This window comes from Pristis pectinata, chromosome 1 (assembly GCF_009764475.1).
Source record: "Pristis pectinata isolate sPriPec2 chromosome 1, sPriPec2.1.pri, whole genome shotgun sequence".
NCBI lineage: Eukaryota > Metazoa > Chordata > Chondrichthyes > Rhinopristiformes > Pristidae > Pristis > Pristis pectinata.
The window spans coordinates 99,577,033-99,600,418 of NC_067405.1; the positions used below are offsets into that span (position 1 = coordinate 99,577,033).

Here is a 23,386-nt window from a genome sequence, read left to right on the forward strand (position 1 = left end):
TTCACAAATCATCTCATGACTCTGCAATATTTCAGTGTCTGTCCAGATATGCTACCTATTATACTGTGTTGCATTCTACGCATTTGTTTGGTCTTTGGAAAACGTTTAAAAATTAAAATATGTACCTATGATTTAACACAAGCAGAAAATGCTAGAAACACTCAGCAGGTCAGATAGCATGTACGGAGAGAGAAGCATAATGAAAGGTCATTGACCTAAACATAGCTTCATTTTGTTTTCTTCTCTCAACAGATCCTGCCAAACCTGCTGAGTATTTCCAACATTTTGCTTTTATTTCAGATTTCCAGCATCTGCATTATTTAGCTTTTTAATTTTATGGTTTACTGTTAGTTTGCATGTTATCAATTCATAGAACCATAGAATTCTTACGTTGCTGAAGAGGGATTTCAGCCCATTGAGCGTGTGTGAACTTTGTGCAAGAGCAATCCAGTTGTTCCTTTTCCTCAGCTGTGCAATTTGATCATTCACATTCTTATCTAACTACTTTTGTGAAAGGTGCTTTCTCCAGCCTTTCAGCAGTGCATTCACCAGATTATAGGTAGCCACTATGTAAAAAAAAGTGTTTCTCTTGTCAGTGTTCTCTACTTCTTAATCCTTGAACCCCCATGACAGCAGTTTCCCTTTGTTTGTTGTTGGATTTTGAACATCTTTGAAATCTCCTTTTAGTCTTCTATGGTCTTAAAGAATAGTCCCAGGTTCAATTATCTAAGGAGAACTTCCCCAGAGAAATAAAGGACTGCAGATGCTGGAATCTAGATGAAAAACACTATGATGCTGGAGGAACTCAGCAGGCCAGGCAGCATCCATGGAGAAAAGCAGGCGGTCAACGTTTTGGGTCAGGGACCGAAGATAGGAAAAGGGGAAGCCCAATATATAGGAGGGAAAAGCAGAGCAGTGACAGGTGGACATAAGAGGGGTGGCGGGGTGGGCACAAGGTGGGGATAGGTAGATGCAGGTGAGAGATAGTGATAGGCAGGTGCAGGGGAGGAGGGGAGAGCAGATCCACCGGGGGATGAGTCAAAGGTAAGGAGGAAAAAAAGGGGAGGTAGAAAAAAAAAGAGACTAGGAAAGGGAAGAAAAGAAAAAGCATAGTCGTGGAGGGGTTTGTAGGGAAGGGGTGTAGGGATTACTTAAAGTGGGAGGATTCAATGTTCATGCCGTTAGGCTGCAAGGTTCCAAGATGGAAAATGAGGTGCTGTTCCTCCAGTTTGCACTTGGAATTCTCCTGGCAGTGGAGGAGACCGAGGACTGACGTATCAGTGACAGTGTGGGAGGGGGAGTTGAAGTGACTGGCAACAGGGAGATGCAGATCGCGATTACGGACAGAGCGCAGGTGTTCTGCAAAATGGTCACTTAGTCTGTATTTGGCCTCACTAATGTAGAGGAGGCCACACTTGGAGCACCGAATGCAGTAGATGATATTAAGGGAGGTGCGGGTGAATCTCTGTCTCACCTGAAATTATCCAAGGAGAACTTTCCCAGGTTCTCCAGTCTGCCAAGTAAGGAGAGCCTCCTCAGGTTCTTCACTTCATCAATGTAGCTGCTTGAATCTGACATAGACTAACCATTCCACTAGCTTGCCTATGTCCCTTTTTTCTTTATTGCATTTCCGTATTTATGACTAGGAATTCATTACTTTCTACTCCTATTTCTTTTCCCTCAGCTGGCATGAAGGTATTCCATCCAGTCTTTCGCTTGTTCTTGTTCTTTCTCTTTCTCAATTTTTAGCCTTGTTTTCCTCTTTTTTTTTTGACTGACAGATTCTTCCTCCTTGGAAAAGCCAGATGCAAAGCACTCTTTAACATTCTCTCCAGTGTATTCTGCCTTCTTGCGTAGATGTCCTTATTGAACCCTATTTGGTTCTGGTTACCCTTGTACTATGTTATGTACATCATGCATGTTCATCTTCCTCCATCTTAACTGTTGTGAAATAAAGGCTCACCTTACCATCTTTTATTCTGAATCATTTTTTTATATGGAAATTGATGCAGAACATTCAACCTTTCAAGCCTGAACTTATCTGGTCGATCATAGGTAATTTGTGTCTACTTCCCTGTCCCCTGGTAGTTCTACCTAATAATAATTTGAGTCTTGCAATTTCAAGTGTCCATCTTTTTCAGAAGAAAGATGCAGATTTTCATTAATATCAGGGCTTTAAAGTCTTGGAATTACCATCCTTATTCTTTCCTTTCTTGTGCAGTAAAGTTTACTGTCACCATTGTTGATTTTTACTCCTTTACTCGTTTCAGCCCCTTGTCGTGGGTTCCTAATAGTAAGTTAAAAAAAAATAATAAATTTATGTTGTGTGACAGCAGGCAAATCCAATCAATTTGCAGTTCAATGAGGAAACTTGCTTCAAAATCACTGATTTCCATTTAAGAAATTAAAAGAGAAACATTGTTATGGTGTTTTTTTTTGAAGCTTGGATAGGAGGATGGCAAAGCATGGGCTCCTTAAAATGGTGCCTCCGGAGCAAAGCATAGTTTACTATTCCAATCAGTTTACTTCAAGAACTGATTCAATTTCTTTTAACAATTAACGGTTTTGACCAAGAATCACAAATTCTTACTGTGAGTCCTGATGAAGGGTCTCGACCCGATGCATCAACTGTTTATTTCCCTCTATAGATGCTGCCTGACCAGCTGAGTTCCTCCAGCATTTTGTCTGTGTTGCTCCAGATTCCAACATCTGCAGAATCTCTTGTGCCTTCATATTGTAAGTATTGCATGCAGTTCTGGTTGCCTTATTAAAAGAAGGATGTGGAGGATTTGAAGAAGTTGCAGATAAGGTTCACCAGGATGTTGCCTGGATTAGAGAGTGTTAGCTATAAAGAGAAGTCAGACAAAGTTGGATTGTTTTCTCTGGAGCGTTGGAAGCTGAGGAGCAAGCTGATAAAGGTTTATAAAATCATGAGAGGCATAGATAGGGTAGCTGGTCACAGGCTTTTTCCCAGGGTAGGAACGTCAAATACTAGAGGACATGGGTTTAAAGTGAGCAGGGGAAATTTAAAGAAAATGTGCGGGATAAATTTTGTACAGAGAGTAGTTGGTGCCTGGAACGCGCTGCCAAGGGTGGAGGTGGACGCATACACAAGTGGTATTTAAGAGGTATTTAGACAGGCACATGAACATGCAGAGAATGGTAGGATATGGATCATTTGCAAGTTTAGTTTAATTTGGCATCATGGTTAGCACAGATATTGTGGGCCGAAGGGCTTGTTCCTATACTGTACTGTTCTATAATTTTGATTGTTTGACAAAAATAATATAGGAAGCAGAAATTTAGTACACCAGATGAACTAAATTACTTTTATTTCGAGGAGAGGCTGTACTGTTCTGATGCAAAATCAGAAGCACTTATTTTAAATTGCACATAATTGTTGAAAAGTGATTCTTAAGAACTTTGATTTTGTGTTGTAGATCATTCATCATTTCTGACCCCATTGAAAATACTTCAGTAATGATGTGACAGGCAACAACTGGTAGGGCCCTTCAATAATACTGACTATTCCACTGTTTCACAGACTGATATGCGTCATGATTTTGACGGATCTTATGACAGCTGAATCTTCCAGTTCATAAAAAGGTGTTAAGCTTGATCCATTATGTATGTATATACTGTCATAATTGTGAGCAGCTGTGCAGAAATTCTGGAAAATAGTTTGTGCCTACACATGGAGAATTTAACTTGTGTGCTGCATTTATGTGACCATGCCTGATATTGGGAACAAAAACAAAATTGCTCTAAAGACTCAGTGACTCGGGCAGCATCTGTGAAGAGAGAAACAGAGTTAATGTTTCAGCTTGATGACTTTTCATTGATTCGAATCATCAACTTTATTCCATTGATGTGGTTGTAAATTTAGAAGCAGGTTGTACATCAGGGTTGTCTACCTAGTGGTCTGGGGCATGTACTTCCATGATTTTTGAAGTTACTCCTTCTACTGCTCATGATTCAGCCTCTTCTCTGATGGGTTGGAGGTTCCAAGATGGTGATTGCAGAATAAATAATATAGGAAACAGAAATTTGGTGCATAAGATGAACTAAATGACTTTTAGTTAGAGGAGAGGCTGTACTGTTCTGATGCAAAATCAGAAGCACTTACTATCACTTAGCACTTATCAGAAGCCAAAGCTGTCGTTTACAGCAGGTCATTTAGTTCCCTCCAAACACTTAAAGTTCAATTACAGACCTACTTCGTTCCCCATTCTGTTCACCATTCTGTTCCAATCAGTCAGTTTTATATGCATCTACTTTCTGTATGCCAATTAAAAAGTGTGAACTGCCAGTGAAGTTTTTTTATGTGTTACATAAAATAGTGCTGTATGCTGCTGATGGATAGTACTGATGAAATGAGATTATTGTAGCATTATTACAGAGCTCAGTGAATCCAGCTTCAGGGTTGTTGCTAATAAAGTCAAAATATATTCATTGGAGTTTTATATGGGCATGTGGTGGCAGGACTCAAATCAAAGATTATTTCATTGTGCAGAGACATAACCCCTGGTCTTGTTCTAAAGAAGTTGATTGTCAGTTCAAATATGTAACAGTGGAAGAGGCATGATGTCGTTCTTCATCTATCTATGGTGTGGGTGATGAGAAAAGTGCATTTAATTTGAACTGTACTTCACTTGACCATGAAACTGCTTTCTGTCAGTCGCCATGTTCCCCCGTCAGTTCAGGGGAATTGGAAAGAAAAGAAAGATTTCCATTTATTTTGTTTCTTTTAAGGCCTCAGGACATCTCAAGCTGGTTTTTGGCTAATGAGATGTTGTCACCGTTATAATGTAGGAAACATGGCAATTAATCTGTCATGGAGGCACGGAAATGGGCTCTTTGGCCCAGCACCTCCACGCCAACCGTAAAGTACTTATCCAAACTGATCCCATTAGCCAGTACTTGGTCCAGAGCCGACTATACCTTCGTGATTCAAGTGCTCGCCCAAGTGCTTTTTAAATGTTATGAGAGTTCCTGCCTCCACCACCTTTTCAGGCAGGTCGTTCCAGATTCCAACTGCCCTCTTGATGAAAAAAGTCATCCTTGGATCCCCTCTAAACCTCTTATTCCTTACTTGAACCTTTGCCTTCTACTATAGAGTCCCAGGAATGGTTGACATCTTTGGTTCTTTCATAGGGCAGCACGGTAGCGTAGCAGTTAGCGTGATGCTATTACAGCGCCAGCGAGCGGGGTTCGATTCCCGTCGCTGTCTGTAAGGAGTTCGTACATTCTCCCGTGTCTGCGTGGGTTTCCTCCGGGTGCTTTGGTTTCCTCCCACATTCCAAAGACGTACGGGTAGGTTAATTTGGGTTTAAAATGGGTGGCACGGACTCGTTGGGCTGGAAGGGCCTGTTAGCACGCTGTAATTAAAAATTAAAAATTTAAAAAATTCATCCTTTGCTACTAAATGCCAAATTTAATGTGCACTCATTGAAACCAACGGCTCTTAAAAGAGATTTTTCACATGGTTGAGTGCATATCATTTACCAAGCCCTCAGCAATATAAGTTGATTAATTGTCTTATCTGTCATAGTTATTTATGATGTGGTTAAGTCTATTTATAATGGTTGGAATACAAGTCAGTTAATAAATTGTTGGATGTAACTATGTCTTTCTTTTTAAAGAGATTTGTGTTTTGGAGTGCCTTTTTCCTTCTTTCATTGCATACTCACTTGCTCAAAGTGTATCTCAAGATCCAGGAACACCGTCCTACAGATTTGGAGTGTTGTCCATTTCTTGCTGGAATATTGTAAATGGTGGATGGTGGTCGGTTGAAAAGGTCAACTCATTGATTGCCCTTAGCATGGGCAGCAGCACAGGTCTCTTCTGTTAATAGTTTTGAGCCAAAATGCTCCGAATATTGCAGTTGCGTGATTTCAGGGCTAGCTGGCCTCCATTGTGATTTGAGCTAAAGTATGGTCATTAGGAAACTTCAGCACTGAATTTTCCTTGATGTTTAATTGATGAGTAGCAAACATTAAAAGCATCAGCAAATGAAATAGACGATATTGTGGGCAGGTGGTGCGGTAGTGTAGCGGTTAGTGTAACGCTATTACAGCGCCAACGACCAGGGTTCAATACTGGCTGCTGTCTGTAAGGAGTTTGTACGTTCTCCCCATGTCTGCGTGGGTTTTCTCCCACATTCCAAAGACGTATGGGTTAGGAAGTTGTGGGCATGCTATGTCGGCGCCGGAAGAGTGGCGACACTTGTGGTCTGCCCCCAGAACACACTGCGCAAGAAGATGCATTTCACTGTGTGTTTTGATGTACATGTGACTAATAAAGATATCTTATATGAGCTGGTAGTAACTTCCAGTATTATGCTAACTACTACTTTAAATTTTAATGGTTATCTTTCTTATGGCATTCTCCCAGCTCTCTTTGTCTGCAACCTTCCTCTCTAAATGGTTCGTGGAAAATATTTTTGACCATATTGTTGATCCCATTTCTCTCCTGCTTTGTTACCCTGTTCATTGTTCACCTTCCTTTCATGCCTTGTTCACACTCGAATTTTTTTTCTCTACATGAGGACAAGTATAGTTATGATATTTAGAGCTATGTGTGATGAAAAACAAAAGTATTAAATTGGCTGTATAGCAGCGTACAGTTTTAGCAGCAAGTGGTGTGAAAGGTCAAAAAATGTGAGAAATATATCATTAGGGCTTTATGCAAGGTGGAAACACTCAATCGGACGAGAGTTCTGCCAACAAATGCACATAGGATAAAAAGTAAAGCAAATGAGTCAGAAGCACCAATTCAGCTAATAGGCTATGATGTAGCAGTCATTACATAGAACAGGCTACGAGCTTAACAGTTAAATATTCCAAGCAATCACAAACTATTAGGAGCTTCAAAAATTGCAGTGGATTCAAAGCTAATGGGCTCTTGAGGGGAAATGTGGGCAGACAAAAACAGATAAAAGTGATACTATGACATATAAGAAAATGACTGACTTATTAAATTAATGCGGTGTATCCATTTCAGAGCAGAGGAAAAGGATGAAATACCAGCAGCAAAAAAAAAATATAATTTGGGGAGAGGGGAGAACTAATTGAATATAAATAAGAAATGAGAATGGCAAATAGTGTAATTTAAGATAGGCAGATCTATCATGATTGGGAAGAAGGTGGCAAAGCAGTTAGTGCTCCTGCCTCACAGCTCCCAGGACCTAGGTTTGACCCTGATTGAGAGGCCTCTTTGTGTGTTGTAAAGGTAAGTGAATGTTTCGAGCAGTTCATGGGAACTATTTTTGCTGTGCTTGGTTTTGAGCTGCTTGCATATTTTATAAGATATCTTTATTAGTCACATGTACATTGAAACACACAGTGAAATACTCCTTTTGTGTAAAGTGTTCTGGGGGCAGCCCGCAAGTGTTGCCATGCTTCTGGCGCCAACATACCATGCCCACAGCTTCCTAACCCGTACGTCTTTGGAATGTGGGAGGAAACTGGAGCACCTGGGGGAAACCCACGCAGACATGGGGAGAACGTACAAACTCCTTGCAGGCAGTGGCCGGAATTGAACCTGGGTTGCTTGCGCTGTAATAGTGTTACGCTAACCGCTACACTATCATGCCTGCCCCTACACTACCGTTCCTGCCTAGCAAGTGGGCAGTATTCTGTCACATTTATGGCCTGCCCCTTTATGGTGGGAGTGACTTTGGGAATGATGAGGTGAACCACACTTGTAGAATACACAGCTTCTGACTTGCTCAGTTATTGATAGGGTGATGGTGATTCTCTAGGTTATTTTCCTTGTCTCCTGATTGTTGGAGATTCTTACATGGACTGGCAGAAAGCAAAGAGTTTGAACAAAGGGGACCTTTCCTGGTTGGCTGCCGGTGACTAGTGGTGTTCCGCAGGGGTCGGTGTTGGGTCTGCTACTTTTCAGGTTGTATGTTAATGATCCGGATGACGGAATTGAAGGCTTTGTTGCCAAGTTTGTGGATGATACAAAGATAGGTGGAGGGGCAGGTAGTGTTGAGGAAGCAGAGAGTCTGCAGAGGGACTTGGACGAGTTGGGAGAATGGGCAAAGAAGTGGCAGATGGAATACAGCGTAGGGGAGTGTACGATCGTGCACTTTGGTCGAAGGAATAAAGGCGTAAACTATTTTCTAAACGGAACAAATTCAGAAATTGGAGGTTCAAGGGGACTTGGGAGTCCTAGTGCAGGATTCCCCAAAGGTTAACTTGCAGGTTGAGTCGCTAGTAAGGAAGGCAAGTGCAACGTTAGCATTCATTTTGAGAGGACTAGAAAATAGGAGCAAAGATATAATGCTGAGGCTTTATGAGGTGTTGGTCGAACCACATTTGGAGTATTGTGAGAGGTTTTGGGCCCCATATCTAAGGAAAGATGTGCTGGCATTGGAGAGGGTCCAGAGGAGATTTACAAGAATAATCTTGGGAATGAAAGGGTTAATGTATGAGGAGCGTTTGATGGCTCTGGGTCTGTACTCGCTGGAGTTTAGAAGGATGAGGGGGGGATGTCATTGAAACCTACTGAATATTGAAAAACCTGGATAGAGTGGACGTAGAGAGGATGTTTCCAGTAGAGGGAGAGTCTAGGACCAGAGGGCACAGCCTCAGAATAGAAGAACGTCCCTTTAGAACTGAGATGAGGAGGAATTTCTTTAGCCGGGGGTGGTGAATCTGTGGAATTCAATGCCACAGACGGCTGTGGAGGCCAAGTCATTGGGTATACTTAAAGTGGAGGTTGATAAGTTCTTGATTAGTAAGGGTGTCAAAGGTATGGGGAGAAGGCAGGAGAATGGGGTTGAGAGGGAAAAGTAAATCAGCCGTGATCAAACGGTGGAGCAGATCCGAAGGGTCGAATGGCCTAATTCTGCTCCAATGTCTTATGAATGTTACTCGCCACAAATCTAGGAATTATCCAGGTTTTGTTGCATGTGTGCATGGACTGCTTCAAAAACTAAGAAGGTGCAAAAGGAGCTGCATGGAATGCAATCACTGAACAGTCCCATCTCTGAATTTACAATGGGACGATGGTTATTAATGAAGCAACTAAAGCCAGAGGAGCTAGGATGCTCTCCTGAAGAATTCCTCAAATAATATTCTGGTTAATATATAAAGAGAACTTAAGCTGCTTTGTAAATTTCAGCTAAGGGTTGATTAAACAAAATATGAAATATATCTTTTTTCTGTATGCTAACAATTAAGCATGTGTTTTTTTTTAACTGTCCAAAAGATTTTCTTGCGATTTGCTATCAAAATAAAATCAAGTTTAATGGTGCTTGCATTATTGCTGTGTAAATTGTCCATTAGCTTGTGGCAACAAAGAAATAACTAAATTGTGAGTCACTACTTATTGAGCAATTTACATTTTTGTGAATTACACCAAGATGATAAATTTGTGCAGTAATGACCAATCAACGTGATCATTAATGACCACAGCTGAAAGTTAGAATTGCCACAGTGGCGCAGCTAGTAGAACTGCTGCTCACAGCGCTGGAGACCCAGGTTCAATCCTGACCTCGGGTGCTGTCTGTGTGGAGTTTGCACATTCTCCCTGCCACCATGTGGGTTTCCTCTGGGTGTTCTGGTTTCCTATCACATCCCAAAGATGTGCGTGTTGGTAGGTTAATGTAAATTGCCCCTAGTGTATAGGTGAGTGATGGAATCTGGATGAATTGATGAGAATAAAATATGGGCCAAAGAGCTTGTTTCTGTGATATATTTCTCTATGACTCTAACTATTGTTGAACCATTTTAAGTGTAAAGTTTTAAAATTATTTTCTTCATTTTTTTTTGTCTCCCTTCATCGTAATCCAGTCTTTCTTTCCCACTCTTTATCTCATTCTGTATCTGATTTCAGTGTAATTCACCCTTCTCTATTGGTTTTGTTTCTTTTGCTATCCTTCAGGTTTACTGGTGAAGATGATGAAATATTGGTACCATCATTCACCAAGGCCCTATAGGTGCCCTTTTACTCACACTTCAAAGCATTTTTGAGCAGAAGGGTGAGTCTAGCAAATGGGGCCTGTTCCAATAAAATCTGGGGCAATTAAATATTTATGTCCCGTGTGCTATAAGTATTTGAGAAACTCCTTGAATGAATAGATTGAACAAAAACAGTGGGAATTATTGTGGAATGCCTTCTGAAAGCACTTTTGGCCCATTTGAAATCTGAGGCCAGTTGAGTCACATTCTATTTGGATATGATTTCTCAATGTTTTATCCATTGTGGATTTTTGATTAACCGTGTCTTTTGGATTATATATATCTGTTTTCTGTGTATTCCAAGAAGCCTGTAATTATATAGTCGTGTTGCAGTTGTATAAAACTTTATTTGGGCTGCATCTGGAGTATCATGTGCAATTCTGCTTGCTGCATTACAGAAAGGATGTGGAGGCTTTGGAGAGGGTGCAGAAGAGGTTCACCAGGATGTTGCCTGGATTAGAGAGTAAAAGCTACAAGGAGAGGTTGAACGACCTTGGATTGTTTTCTGTGGAGTGTTGGAGGCTGAAGGGCGACCTGATAGAAGTTTGTAAAATTATGAGACTCAAAGATAGAATAGATAGTCAGAGTCTATTTCCTAAGGCGGAAATGTCTAATACTAGAGGGCATAGGTTATAGATGAGAGAGGGAAAATTTAAAGGAGATTGAGGCAAGTTTTTTTTACCACAGAAAGTGGTAGGTGCCTGGAACGTGCTGCCAGGAGAGGTGGTAGAAGCAGATAAGATAGCAGGGTTTAAGAGGCATTTAGACAGGCACATGAGCATGCAGGTAATGAAGGGACATAAACCATGTGCAGACAGATGGGATTAGTTTAAATTTGCATCATGGTCTCCACAGACATTGTGTTACTGTGCTGTACTGTTCTATATACATAATCAAGAATATGGAAATGGTTAAGTAGGAACACATTCATGTTGCCTGCGATCTGAGTCAAGACACTCTTCTTGCAATGATAACTTGTCAATATGTGTTGGAATATAGGAAGTGCAAGAATATTCTACAAACATCGAATGCAAATTTAAATTGCAGAAAAATCAAATAACTGCAGCTGCCGGAAATTAATTAAAACAAAAACAGAAAATGCTGGGAATACACAGCAGGTCAGGCAGCATCTGTGGGTAGAGAAACAGAGTCAACATTTTAGACCCTACAGATGAACACCCTTTGTCAGAACTGGGAAAGTTCAGCTGCAGGGAGGCTGGGGGAGGGCAAATGTCCCTGACAGGAGAAAAGCCCGGTGACCACGGGATCAGCTGTAAGCAAGGTTAGCTGGTCAATGAGTGAATGGGATGTTAGAGGGTGAGAACATTGTCAAAAGAATGTGCAAGTTGTGAAGTGCAGGGCAGGAGCCCAGCAGGTCAGGCTGGGCATGTCCTCCACAGAGGGGAAAAAAGGGAAAGAAAAACAAGCTGAGTTATTATTACAGATGCATGACAAATACAGATAGAGAAATCAAGTTGCCTGATGCTATAAGAATTTAATATTGAGTCCAGAAGGCTGCAATGTGCCCAGATAGAAAATGTGGTGCTGCTCCTCAAGCTTGTGTTGGGCTTCATTGTAACAGTACAGGATGCTACAGACCGATAGACCAGAGTGGGAATGGGATGAGGGGTGGGATAATTCCTCGTCTTAATATTAGCTCGGCTAGTTTTTCTTTTCCCTCTTTTTTTCTCTCTCTCTGGGAGTGAAGTATATGCCCAGCCTGACCCTCTCCCACATTCTTTTTCCTATGTTCTTTTGTCAGTGTTCTCACCCTCTAACTGCTCCCATTCACTCATTGACCAGATTAACCTTCTTTACAGTTTATCCCCATGGTCACCCTGGTTTTACTCCATTTCTCTCCCCACAGATGTGGCCTGACCTGCTGAGTGTTTATAGCACTTTTTGTCTTCACACTAGAGGAAATTTTGCACACCACCATTTGTCCTTGGAGTTTCCTCTGTGCAATTTGCTGCTGGAGTGATGAGTCTAAACTTTTATGTACAGTGGTAACACAAATTGAACACGAAGCAGGAATTGTTGCAAATAGCATGGTGAAGATCTGTTGTACAGCTTATTTTCAACAACTATGTACATGGGCTACATTGCACAGCAGACAGCCAGCTGTCAGTGGCGGACTTTGTATGTGATGATTATGATTAGTCTACAGTCAAAGTCCTTGTGATCTCTCAGGAAGGAATGATGCTTAAATAATTTTGCTAATAGTAGTTTATTTAAGGGCATTGTTGTAAAACTGCACTTTATCCATTTATAGTTTAATATTAAAGTAATAGTGCATTGGAGATGGGTATAACAAAATCATCAGAAATTTGTTAACCTCAGTGTTCATTCTCCCATTTTCCTTCCTCTCTGTCTCCCACCTTCCTATCTCACCAGGACACAAGAACATAGGAGCAAGAGTAGGCCACCAGACCCCCTACCCCAGCCTGTTCTGCCATTCAATATGATGCTGGCTTGATCCATGCTGGCTTCAAGTCCTCTTCTGTGCCAGTTCCCCATAGCCCTCACTTTCTTGATCTTTCAAATATTTATTTATCTCCACCTTAAATGTTTCTAATGAAATGGCCTGCAGTCCCCTAGGGGGGTCAGAGAATTCCAGACATTCACTATCCTCTCTTTGTGTCCTGCCCCACTCTCTGCTAATCTCCCTCTCCCCTCACACTTTCCCTTGCCTTGTATCTCCCTTGCCTTGTATCTCCCTTGCCTTGTATCTCCCTTGCCTTGTATCTCCCTTGCCTTGTATCTCCCTTGCCTTGTATCTCCCTTGCCTTGTATCTCCCTTGCCTTGTATCTCCCTTGCCTTGTATCTCCCTTGCCTTGTATCTCCCTTGCCTTGTATCTCCCTTTCTCCCTCTGAACCTTCCTTCTCTGTATGTTGGTGTCAAAAACAGGTGAACGGTTCCAGACGTGCTGACAATTAATTGTACGATTTTGTTAGTTTTGTTAACACACCACTATCTCAGTAAAGTAGCACATTTTCATGCGTGAACCTGGACTATAAACATCACAGGGCTATTTCCTGGGTGGGCTTACAAGGTCAGGTCAATTCTGCCTTAACAATGCGTAGGTGGAAAGTAGATCACTATCTAGAAATGGGCACCTGTGTAACCTGATAAATTGAGTGAATTTAGCACCGTGGGCAGATAAATACTTTCTTGGTTTAGATATCAAAGTGTCACGTCATTTGATAAATTTATGCTCAGAGCAATGGGTTCTAAAGAGAAGATTCACCTTTGTGAAAGTGCACATATGTGAAATACTCACTTTTGAATTTTCACATCACATGCTGTTAAAAGCAGTTGAAATTTTATGTTGTTGCTCCTTGATCCTTGGATACTAGTATCTGCAGGCCAGCTTCAGGCATTTAAATGATTGAATCTGGCTTTCTTGCCCTGGCTGTATAGTTGTCGGACTAGCTAATCACAGGTCTGTGAAGCTGCTTCCGAGATAAGAGAGCTGGATTTAGCCGTGCAAATCCCGAAAGCTGGGGCACAGAAACTAGTCCCTGAGAATCCGATTAAAGCTATGCCAAAGACAAGCTGTGCAATTGAATGTAATGCCACTGGGTTATGGTGATGTAGGCTTTAGTAATGAGTATAGCATAAACCTGTGGAACAAAAATAATTTGGAATGGAATTTGATGGAATATTTGGGGGTATTTGCAATAGAAAGAGTGGAATGAAGGTTCACCATTTTGCTTACTGAGAGGGGCAGGGGTGGGGTTGTTCTAGGAGGAGAGGTTAAGCAGATTGGGTACGTGCCCTTGAGTTCAGAAGAATGAGAGGTGATCTTATTGAAACGTGAAATTGTTACAGGACTTGACAGAGTAAAAGGAAGGGTGGTGTTTCCCTTGGCTGGGGTGTCTAACATCAGTGTTTGCAGGCCCAATGTAATAGATTGACCATTCAGGACAGAGATGAAAAGAAATTTCTTCACACAGAGGGGAGTGAATCTTTGGAATTGTCTACCCATGAAGGGTGTAGGGGCTTGATTGCTGAGCTTGTTCAAGATAAACATCTGGAATCAAAAAATATTGAGTGCAGGAAAATAGTGCAGAGGTAAAAGATCAGCCATAAATGGTGCAGCAGGCATGAGGGGTCAAATACAAACAAATTGCAACCGGGCATCTCCTGCTTAAATTCGTTATGTTCTTGTCTGTTAGTGACTATATCTCATCCAGAACCATCTCCTACTGCTCAGGAAGTTTCATGAAGTGGGAGAAAATGACAATTATTCATTCTTTTACATTTACATTCATTTAAAAATGTAGCTTGAGAGCTTTGGTTATTTTACTTCTTTTAAAATGTTCATACCTGCAGTATTTTATAATGCCAATTCTTAGTTGTATCTTAAATTTTAACATCATTCTTAAAATTTAAGAGCTAAGTTGCTGACCACAAGCACCTAGGTGTAAACTGATGCAGTTCAAAATTTGCATTTTAAATCAGAATGAACTTTCATTGTAAACACTGATGAAAACTTGGACTGCTTTATAATTAATGGTTATTCTGAGATTTTGAGCACTAAGTTTGAAGATTATTTTATACTTTATAATAATTTAGAATTCAGTTCATATTTTGAAATAATGGGCAGGCAAATTGAGTGAATAATCATTCTGATTTTAATTTTTTAAACAGGAATTTTATGTAGTAGCTTAGTATGAACCTAGTATTTCCATTGGTGAATACACTGATGACTTCAAGCCCAATACCATAGATTTCAGTGCATTATCTTGGCTCTAATTATGGTACTGAGAGAATGTGGCACTGTCAGAAAGTGCTGAATTTTGGATGGGATTTTAGTCTGAGATCTTTAGTGGATATTTAAAACAAAAATCACAAGGTGCTATTGAAAGAACCAGGGGACTCTGCCAACATTCGACCAACATCAATAAACAGATTATCTGGTCATTTACATCATTACCTTTGATTGGAGTTTGTTGTGTGATTGACCATATTTAGGGCAGTGATTAAATTTCAGAAGTATTTTAGTGGCTGTGAAAGGTGCTGTACAAAATGCAAGTACTTTCTCATAAGACACATAATATTTCAGAACCTCTTTGTCAGAATGTACTGATGTGGTTTTTGTAGTCCAAATAAAAAAAGTTTCAATTTGAAAATTGAAATTCAATATGAAAATATGTTTTAGGTAACATTTCAACATTGTAGAATGATATGATTTATGTAAATTTGTAAAATTATCTCTTACCTGTTGTTTAAAATTTACTATTCTAATATTATAATTTTATGCAAGATCAATGTTTCTGTTCCCCATTTATGTGAAATAGTAAGACACTGATTTCTGTTTGGCATATATGATTAGTGTAATAAGATTTCTATGAATTGAAGTGTAACCAAAAATTGTCAGACTTCAATGGAAATAAACTAAGTCTTTGTTTCATTGCAGGTGATTCATTTGCACAATTTCGTTTTGCTGAAGAAAAAGAGTGGGAAATAGAGGTTTCCTCAAGTAAACAGGTAAGACTTTGCAAACTTTTCCAATAGTATCGATATGTTTCAGATTTTTAGTGATCAGAAATTGCAAAGTCAATTGGCAAAATACAAGTCCTGGAAAACAATGAATCTGGTAAGTTGTGTAGCCAAATATGAAACTGAAAACCAGATTGCTGTTTTACTTTTACTCACTGTTGGACATCACAGATTTTTAATAACATGGTCAATGATGTAAAGTGGCACAATGGAGTATCTGTTTGTATTCAATGGAGTATCTGTTTGTATTGTGCAGAAGTGTTTAAGCTTGGTTAAGACGATGACTACTTTTAAACTTTAAACAAACAGCATCTAATTAGTAATAAACTCGACCAGCTTGCCAAGAAGCTATCTGGAGTACATTGGATGTTGACAAGAAATTTTCTGTAGCTCTCAAGTATCATGAAAATTATCTGGCAGTTAACACCAAGAATTTTGGACCATTGTTAGTCCTCTTTCAGAGGAGAATTAAAGATATTCTAAAAATAATTAGCATTAAATTCATCATGACAGCCAGAGAAATCTAGTGCTTCCTTGGTAGTTGTCGCAGGCACTTAATTTTCTTTCAGTAACTGATTGGCTACACCTCTTATCTTTATTCATTGTCCAGAAACGTTATCTATCAAATGAGAAAATCTTGCATTTTGCCCACAGTTCACCAATTCTATTGTAGTAAAGCTGACAATCAATTTGCAGTGGGTCCTTTGATGTACTTGCTGCACTGGGATCCTGCCTCAGTTTGAGCCCAATCCAATCCATGGTCCATGTGTATCTTATGATGCTCTTATTTGATTGCCTGACTTTCTTGGTATTTGAGTTTGGAGAATAACCAATTCAGAAGACAGACAGGAGATGCAAGAGACTGCAGATGCTGGAAACTGGAGCAAAAAATGAGCTGCTGGAGGAACTCAGCGGGTCAGGCAGCAGATGGGAGGGAAATGGACATAATCTATAACCTTTTGTTGCCTTCACCTATCACCTCCCAGCTTCTATTGCTATCTCCACTCTTCCCTCCCCCACCTGCCAAACATCCCTCCTCACCCGGATCCACCTATTGCTTGCCAGCTCTTGCCCTCTTTCCCTACCCCTCCCTATCACCTGTTTATATGGGCTATCTCCCCTCTCGACTTTCAGTCCACATGAAGGGTCTTGACGCGAAACATCCATTTCCTTCTGCAGATTCTGCCTGACCTGCTGAGTTCCTCCAGAAGCTTGGTTTTTGGTCCAAGAAGACAGACAATTTCTTGACAGACTTTGATGACAAGCAATTAGACGTACAACCTGTTCCCATGATCACATTTTAACAAATACTATTTAATAAATTGATGTTATTTATTCTAAAACATTAATATATCACAAATGCATTCTTTAATTTTAAAAAAATCACTGGGCAAACATATTAATAGCTATTCAAGAAAGCTAAGTATTGACAGTAAATTTTCCATTTTTATGAAGGACAGGATATAGTTACTTGTGATCTGGGAGACTTTATCTAGGGATCTTCAAAAAATAAATTGACAGACGTGCATGTGGAGAGCCCGGTGACAATGTTGTAGCTGAGTGTGCTGTAGACTTAAGCTCAAGTCTGCTTAACGTGGAGTAAATGTAAAGGAATATAGATATTGCTGCTTTCTAAGCCTAGTCTAAAAGCAATGTGTTAGTTGGGTTTATAGAATGAAGTTTTTACAGTCTTGGAAAATATACCAATGTCAGAGAATTGGTATAGCCCAGAGGAAGCCATTTGGCCCATTGAGTGAATGCTGGCCTTAACATTATTAGTCCCACTCCCCAGCTCTTTCCTGTACCCCTATTTTTTCCCCTTTGACTCTTACTAAATTCCTTTCTGAAACTGTTGTTTGAAACTTCTTCCGCTACCCTTTTTTGGGTTTAAGGCAATGCATTCCAATGGGCAGTTGCAACCATAAAAGCAGAAATAATTAGAGTAACTGAAATTCAGAAAAGGTCATGATTTACTCTTGAACAAATAACAGTTAAGGTACTTGTAGGAAAAGGAAGGTCATTAGAGAAATAAATTCTATAATTGGATGACTCATCTATCATCATTTTCCATCCTGTCCCTCGCCAGTCCAATTTGTTTCTGCTTTTCATGAAGGTTAATGACTCACACTGGGATTTTGTTTTAGTACAATTTTCAGCATGTGGGCGTTGCTGACAAGGCTCATATTTATTACCTATCCCTAGCTGCCCTTCAGAAGATGGTGATGATCCACCATCTTGAACAGCTACAGTCCTCTCAGTGAGGAAACTTCAACGGTGCTGTTGGGTGGTGAACTCCACCACTTAGACCCAGCAACAATTAAGGGACAACAATATATTTCCAAGTGTGGGTAGTGTGTGACTTGGCGGGGAACTTGGAGGGATAGTGTTATCACGTGCCTGGGACTCTTGTCCTTCTTGGTTCTAGGTGTTGTGGGTTCAGAGGCGCTGCTGTAGTAGTGGGGGTAAGTAACTGCAGTGCATTTTGTTGTCAATGCACACTGCAACCAAAGTGCGCAGGTGGTAAAGGGAGTTAGTGTTAGTTTAAGGTGATGGATTGGGGGTCATTGATTTCATGATCAATAGTTTTCATACCTTTTGTTAAATTTGTGTCAAGCCAATGTTGAGTTCAAGCTTGACTGTGCTTGTCATTTCACAAGCAGGCTGTGTAGGAAGGCCTACTATTCCTTAACTGTACACTTTATTTGGTTTCGCAAACATCCTGACGAATGGGGAAGTAAGTTGTGGGGTTCTGACTGCAGGCCCTGATCATTAGCATTCAGCCATTGTGTGATATTCACTGTCGCCATTAGCTGGCTCTGTGGCATTGAGACTGGCTGTCAGTACTTTAAGGCAGTTCTTTAAATATGACAGAAAGACAGATGCAGCTTGTATACAGATTAAAGCTTCCTCTGAACTGTCTCATTAAACATTCCCAGGTTGGTACTGGGTAGGTTAAATGCAGAGTATATTCCCGACTACACTGTCCCATCCCATCATACTTGAGGCAGGTGCAGCAAAATTTAAGCTCCCTCTATACTTTCCCAGTTTGGAGATGGTGCATGTTCGGCGCACCCTAATCTTCCTCACTCTCTCACTGTCCTCACCTTCTTGCTCTCTTTCTCACTCTTGCTCTTCCTCTTACTTTCTCACTTCCCCCCGCTCCCACTTCACTCCCTGTTATTTCTCACTCTCTCTTTTGTGCAGTCCTCATCCACCTTGTTCCCTCTGTTCAAGTACAGGAGCTAAAACTAAGAAGCATGTAGGATAGTACCAGCTCTTGATACAGATTGTGGCTCCTTCTGCACAGCAACTTAAAATAATCCCAAGGCTATTGTCCCTTCAAATGAACCCAGGGCAGCTAGAATGTGGTATAAATGTAGTGAAAATTTCCTTCTGTGCTGTACTGTCAAAATCTTCAGATGTACATATGGGGCATTGGCGATAGATTAAGACTCCTCTTAAGGTCCCTCTTTCAATCTCTGTCTTTGCATCTCTATCCCTTTCTCTACAATTCTCTCTCCCTGCATTTCTTTGTATCTCTCTGTCTCCCACTCTCTCCATTTATGGACAGAGGAGAGGTGTGGGACTAGTGGGTTTCTCTACCAGGAACCAGCATACACTCAATGAGTTGAATGATCCCATTCTGTGCCTTGTCTTTCTGTGATTCTCTGGCTAATGTCCTGACTGAAAGCCAGCTAAACATAAAACCAAAGCCTTCCTGTGCTGGAGAACTCAATGCTGCAACATGTGATACATTTACCTACACGGTTCATTTAGGGGGAAGTTATATTTTCCTTTTTGTTGTTTAAGTTGATTACAAATGTCAATTTATATTTGGTTAGGACACAACTGAAAAAAAATTAAAAATTTATGTTCAAAGTTAAATGACATGAACATTAAATGGTTCCAACTGGAAAACAACATTGAACTGCTTCCAGAGAGCTGAATTTCTGTTCAAATACTGTAATTTGTACTTACTCCCTGTTTGCTTAATTATGTGCTATCAGTTGGTTCTGTATTTCAGATATCACCACTGTTTGTAGATTGTCAGTCTCTGGCCCAGTCTCTTCAAGAACTACCACTTTACCTTCGACTGAATGTGGAAGCTGAGTTGGTACAGGTAGGATTCATTCACTAAGTCTCCACACAACACAGAAGTGTTTGCTGAACATCTTACTTCGGACAGATTTCAAGCATTTCTACCAGTGGTTTATCTTTCGTTGATTTGGTGGGTGTACTAATCGAAAATAAATGATAGCATTGTTTTTTCCTTGCACTTTAAGTTGATTTTTGAGTGTACATTATGAACTTTATTTGTTCCATTGGCACCTTTCCTTTTGCTCCTTTCAATAGCATATGTACGCTGAAGCAGAGTAGGCTTGTTATGCAACCTGTTTCTAGCTCTTTGCTTTCACACATGTAAGTCGGTTGCTGGGAGATGCATTAAAGGCAGTGGTATCCTTACAGCCATTCCTTTCCACAAGCAATGTAAGAGTCAGCACCAGCATTCCTGTGGTCTTTGGGGCTATGACTTCAAAAGGAGTAGGATATTATGTTTGATTGAATAATTTAGTTTTATTCCTATATGATGCTTTACGAATTACTGAAGCAAAGTACAGCCAATGGATGAAATCGGAAATAAAATTACTGGAAATACTCAGCAGTATCTGTGGAAAGAGAAACAGAACTAATGTTATATTGATGACTTTTAATCAGAATTGGGAAAAAAATCAGAAAAGAATCTGGTTTTAAGTTGGAGACGAGGGGAAGGAGGGAGCAAAAGGGAACAAGTGTTGTGTAGTGGAGATGAAGAGATACAGAATGAGACAAGTGGTGGTGGTGCCAGTGCTGACTGGACATGAATGGTAAACATACGTCACAATGAGGCGGAAATGGGGGACAACAAATGAAATCCGACAAACCAGAACAGGAGAAGTGGAGAAAAAAATAACTGAGTACTGGAAATGAGGTGCAATATTTATCTGAAATTGTTAAATTTGATGTTGAGTACTGATGTGCAGTGTACCTCACTTGACGGTGAGATGCTGTTCCTCAAGATAATGTTAAACTTTGTTGGAACTGGGTAAGGGACCAAAGACACAGGTGGAGTGAGAGTGGGTTAGAGAATGAAAGTGACTGGGAATTGAAAGTGCAAGGTCACCTTTGCATATTGTATAGGGGTGTTCAGCAAAGCAGCCAGCTACCCAATCTCTTTCAACCTTTTTTTTGTCACTGTCCTATCGCAAACCTTCCCTTGTTGCACTCTGTCCCTTCACTGTTCATAGCTAACTTTTACCAATTCTGATAAAACATAATCAATCTGAAACATTAATGCTGTTTCTTTTTACAAATTAATTTTGAATTATAAATTTTCATTGAATCAGGTTGAGTGAAGATGAATATTACTTTATTTCTGATTTTTGTGGCCTGTAATTCAAATGATTGATGACAAAGCATAAAATGATACAACATAAAGGAAGTATTAAGTCCAGTTCTCTGCTCATTATCCATTGTCTTCCCAAGTTTCCCTCTTAAAGTCTTTATTCCTTTTGGAAGTTGCTCTTGAACATGCTTTCACCAACCTTTCGGGCAATGTAGTCTTCCTTCCACTGCCAGACCACTTCTGATTCTTACAGCATGGATGTTAAGCTCACTGCATCCATGCCAGCCACCAAACACTCATCTACACTAATCCTATCTACATTGTGGACAGCTTACAGCAGCTAGTTACCCAACCAAACATTATCTTTGGCACATGGGAGGAATTTGAAGCACCCAGGGGAAACTCACATAATTACCGTAGAGAACATACAAACTCCATGCAGACAGCACCCAAAGTTAGGATTGAATCCCAGTCTCTGGTTCTGTGATGTAGCAGTGTTAAATGCTGCACCTCTGTGCTGTCAATTACCAGCATTCCCAAGTATCCAACTCTCCATGATTTTAAACAGTTGTCCTCCTCTTAACCCTTTTGTATTTCGTGAAGAATAGAACTGAAGTATTGCCTCACTAGTACAAGCAAGTAAATATCCACAGCATCCTTCCATTACTTTAACTTACTGGATTGGATTCAAAGAGGACAATCTGAGTGTGCCCAACCCAGAAACCATGGATGAACCAGACAACCACTCCCGATTGAAGTCTAGGACTGTGATGTTCAATTCAAGTGATCCTGGACTTTACAAGAAATTGAGATACAACCTCCGTAAAGCTATCAGAGATGCCAAGAGACACTATCAGTCCATTATCGAGTCCCAGACCAGCCATCAGTTGTGGCAGGGCTTACATGCAATAACGGGCTACAAAACGAAGTCAAGCAACATCGCCAACAACAGCGCGTCCCCTCCCAATGAGCTTAACACATTCTATGCACACTTTGAACAGAAGGGGATTGGAATGTCACCACCCCAACAGCCTCCAATGCACCTGAACCCACAGTCACTGTTGAGGACATAAGATCAGTCTTTTGGAGAATGAACCCGCAAGAACATCCGGCCCAGATGGTGTCCCTGGCCGTGTCCTTAGATCCTGTGCAGGTCAGCTGGTGGTTTTTTTTGCAGACATTTTTAACCTCTCCCTGCTTCAGTCTGAGGTTCCCACTTGCTTTAAGGAGCCCACTATCATCCCAGTACCTAAGAAAAACAAGGTAACGTGCCTTAATGACTACCGCCTGGTGGCTCTGACATCCACCATCACGAAGTGCTTCGAGAGGCTGGTCATGGCACGCATTAGCTCCAGCCTCCCAGAAAACATTGACCCACTGCAATTCGCCTACTGTTGAAACAAGTCTACAGTGGACGCCATCTCCCTGGCCCTACGCTCATCTCTGGAGCATCTGGACAGTAAAGACACCTACGTTAGACTATTGTTTATTGACTACAGCTCCACCTTCAATACTATAATTCCAAGCAAACTCATCACCAAACTCCAAGACCTGGGACTCAACACCTCCCTCTGCAGCTGGATCCTTGACTTCCTGAACAACAGACTGCAACCAGTGAGGATAGGCAGAAACACCTCCGGCACGATTATTCTCAATCCTGGTGGCCCACAAGCCTGCGTCCTCAGCCCCTGAATCAACTCCCTATATACTCATGACTGCGTGACCAGATTCTGTCCACCTACAAGTTCATAGATGATGCCACCATAGTGGGCTGTATTTCAAATAACGATGAGTTGGAGTACAGGGCGGAGATAGAGACCCTAGTGACATGGTGTCATGACGACAACAACATTTCTCTCAATGTCAGCAAAACAAAAGAGCTGGTCATTGACTTCGGGAAGGGGAGCAGTGCACATGCACCTGTCTACGTCACTGGTGCTGACGTCAAGAGGGTTGAGAGCTTCACATTCCTGGCAGTGAACATCACCAATAGCCTGACCTGGTCCAACCACGTAGAAGCCATGGCCAAGAAAGCTCACCAGCGCCTCTACTTCCTCGGGAGGCTAAGGAAATTTGGCATGTCCCCCTTGACACTCATCAACTTTTATCGATGCACCATTGAAAGCATCACGGCTTGGAATGGCAACTGTACTGCTCATGACTGCAAGAAACTGCAGAGAGTTGTGGACACAGCTCAGCACATCACGGAAACCAGCCTCCCCTCCATGGACTCTGTCTATACTTCTAGCCAGCATAATCAAAGACCTCACCCACCCGGGATATTCTCTCTTCTCCCCTCTTCCATTAGGCAGAAGATATAAAAGCCTGAAAGCACGTACCACCAGGCTCAAGGACAGCTTCTGTTTCACTGTTATAAGACTATTGAATGGTTCCCTAGTACGATAAGATGGACTCTTGACCTCACAATCTACCTCTTTATGACCTTGCACCTTATTGTCTGCCTGCACTGCACTTTCTCTGTAGTTGTGACACTTTACTCTGCATTATGTTATTGTTTTTAC

The 23,386-nt window shown here is 41.0% G+C and overlaps 1 protein-coding gene across 1 annotated transcript in view; it reads left to right on the top strand.

Moving 5' to 3' along the window:
- The window catches only part of aven (apoptosis, caspase activation inhibitor), a 66,872-nt gene that overhangs the window by 41,223 nt on the left and 2,263 nt on the right, over positions 1-23,386 (top strand). Inside the window, exons 3-4 of the mRNA XM_052021165.1 lie at positions 15,399-15,469; positions 19,506-19,601. Coding sequence (XP_051877125.1) covers positions 15,399-15,469; positions 19,506-19,601 — 167 coding nt within the window. The remainder of the gene's footprint in view (positions 1-15,398; positions 15,470-19,505; positions 19,602-23,386) is intronic.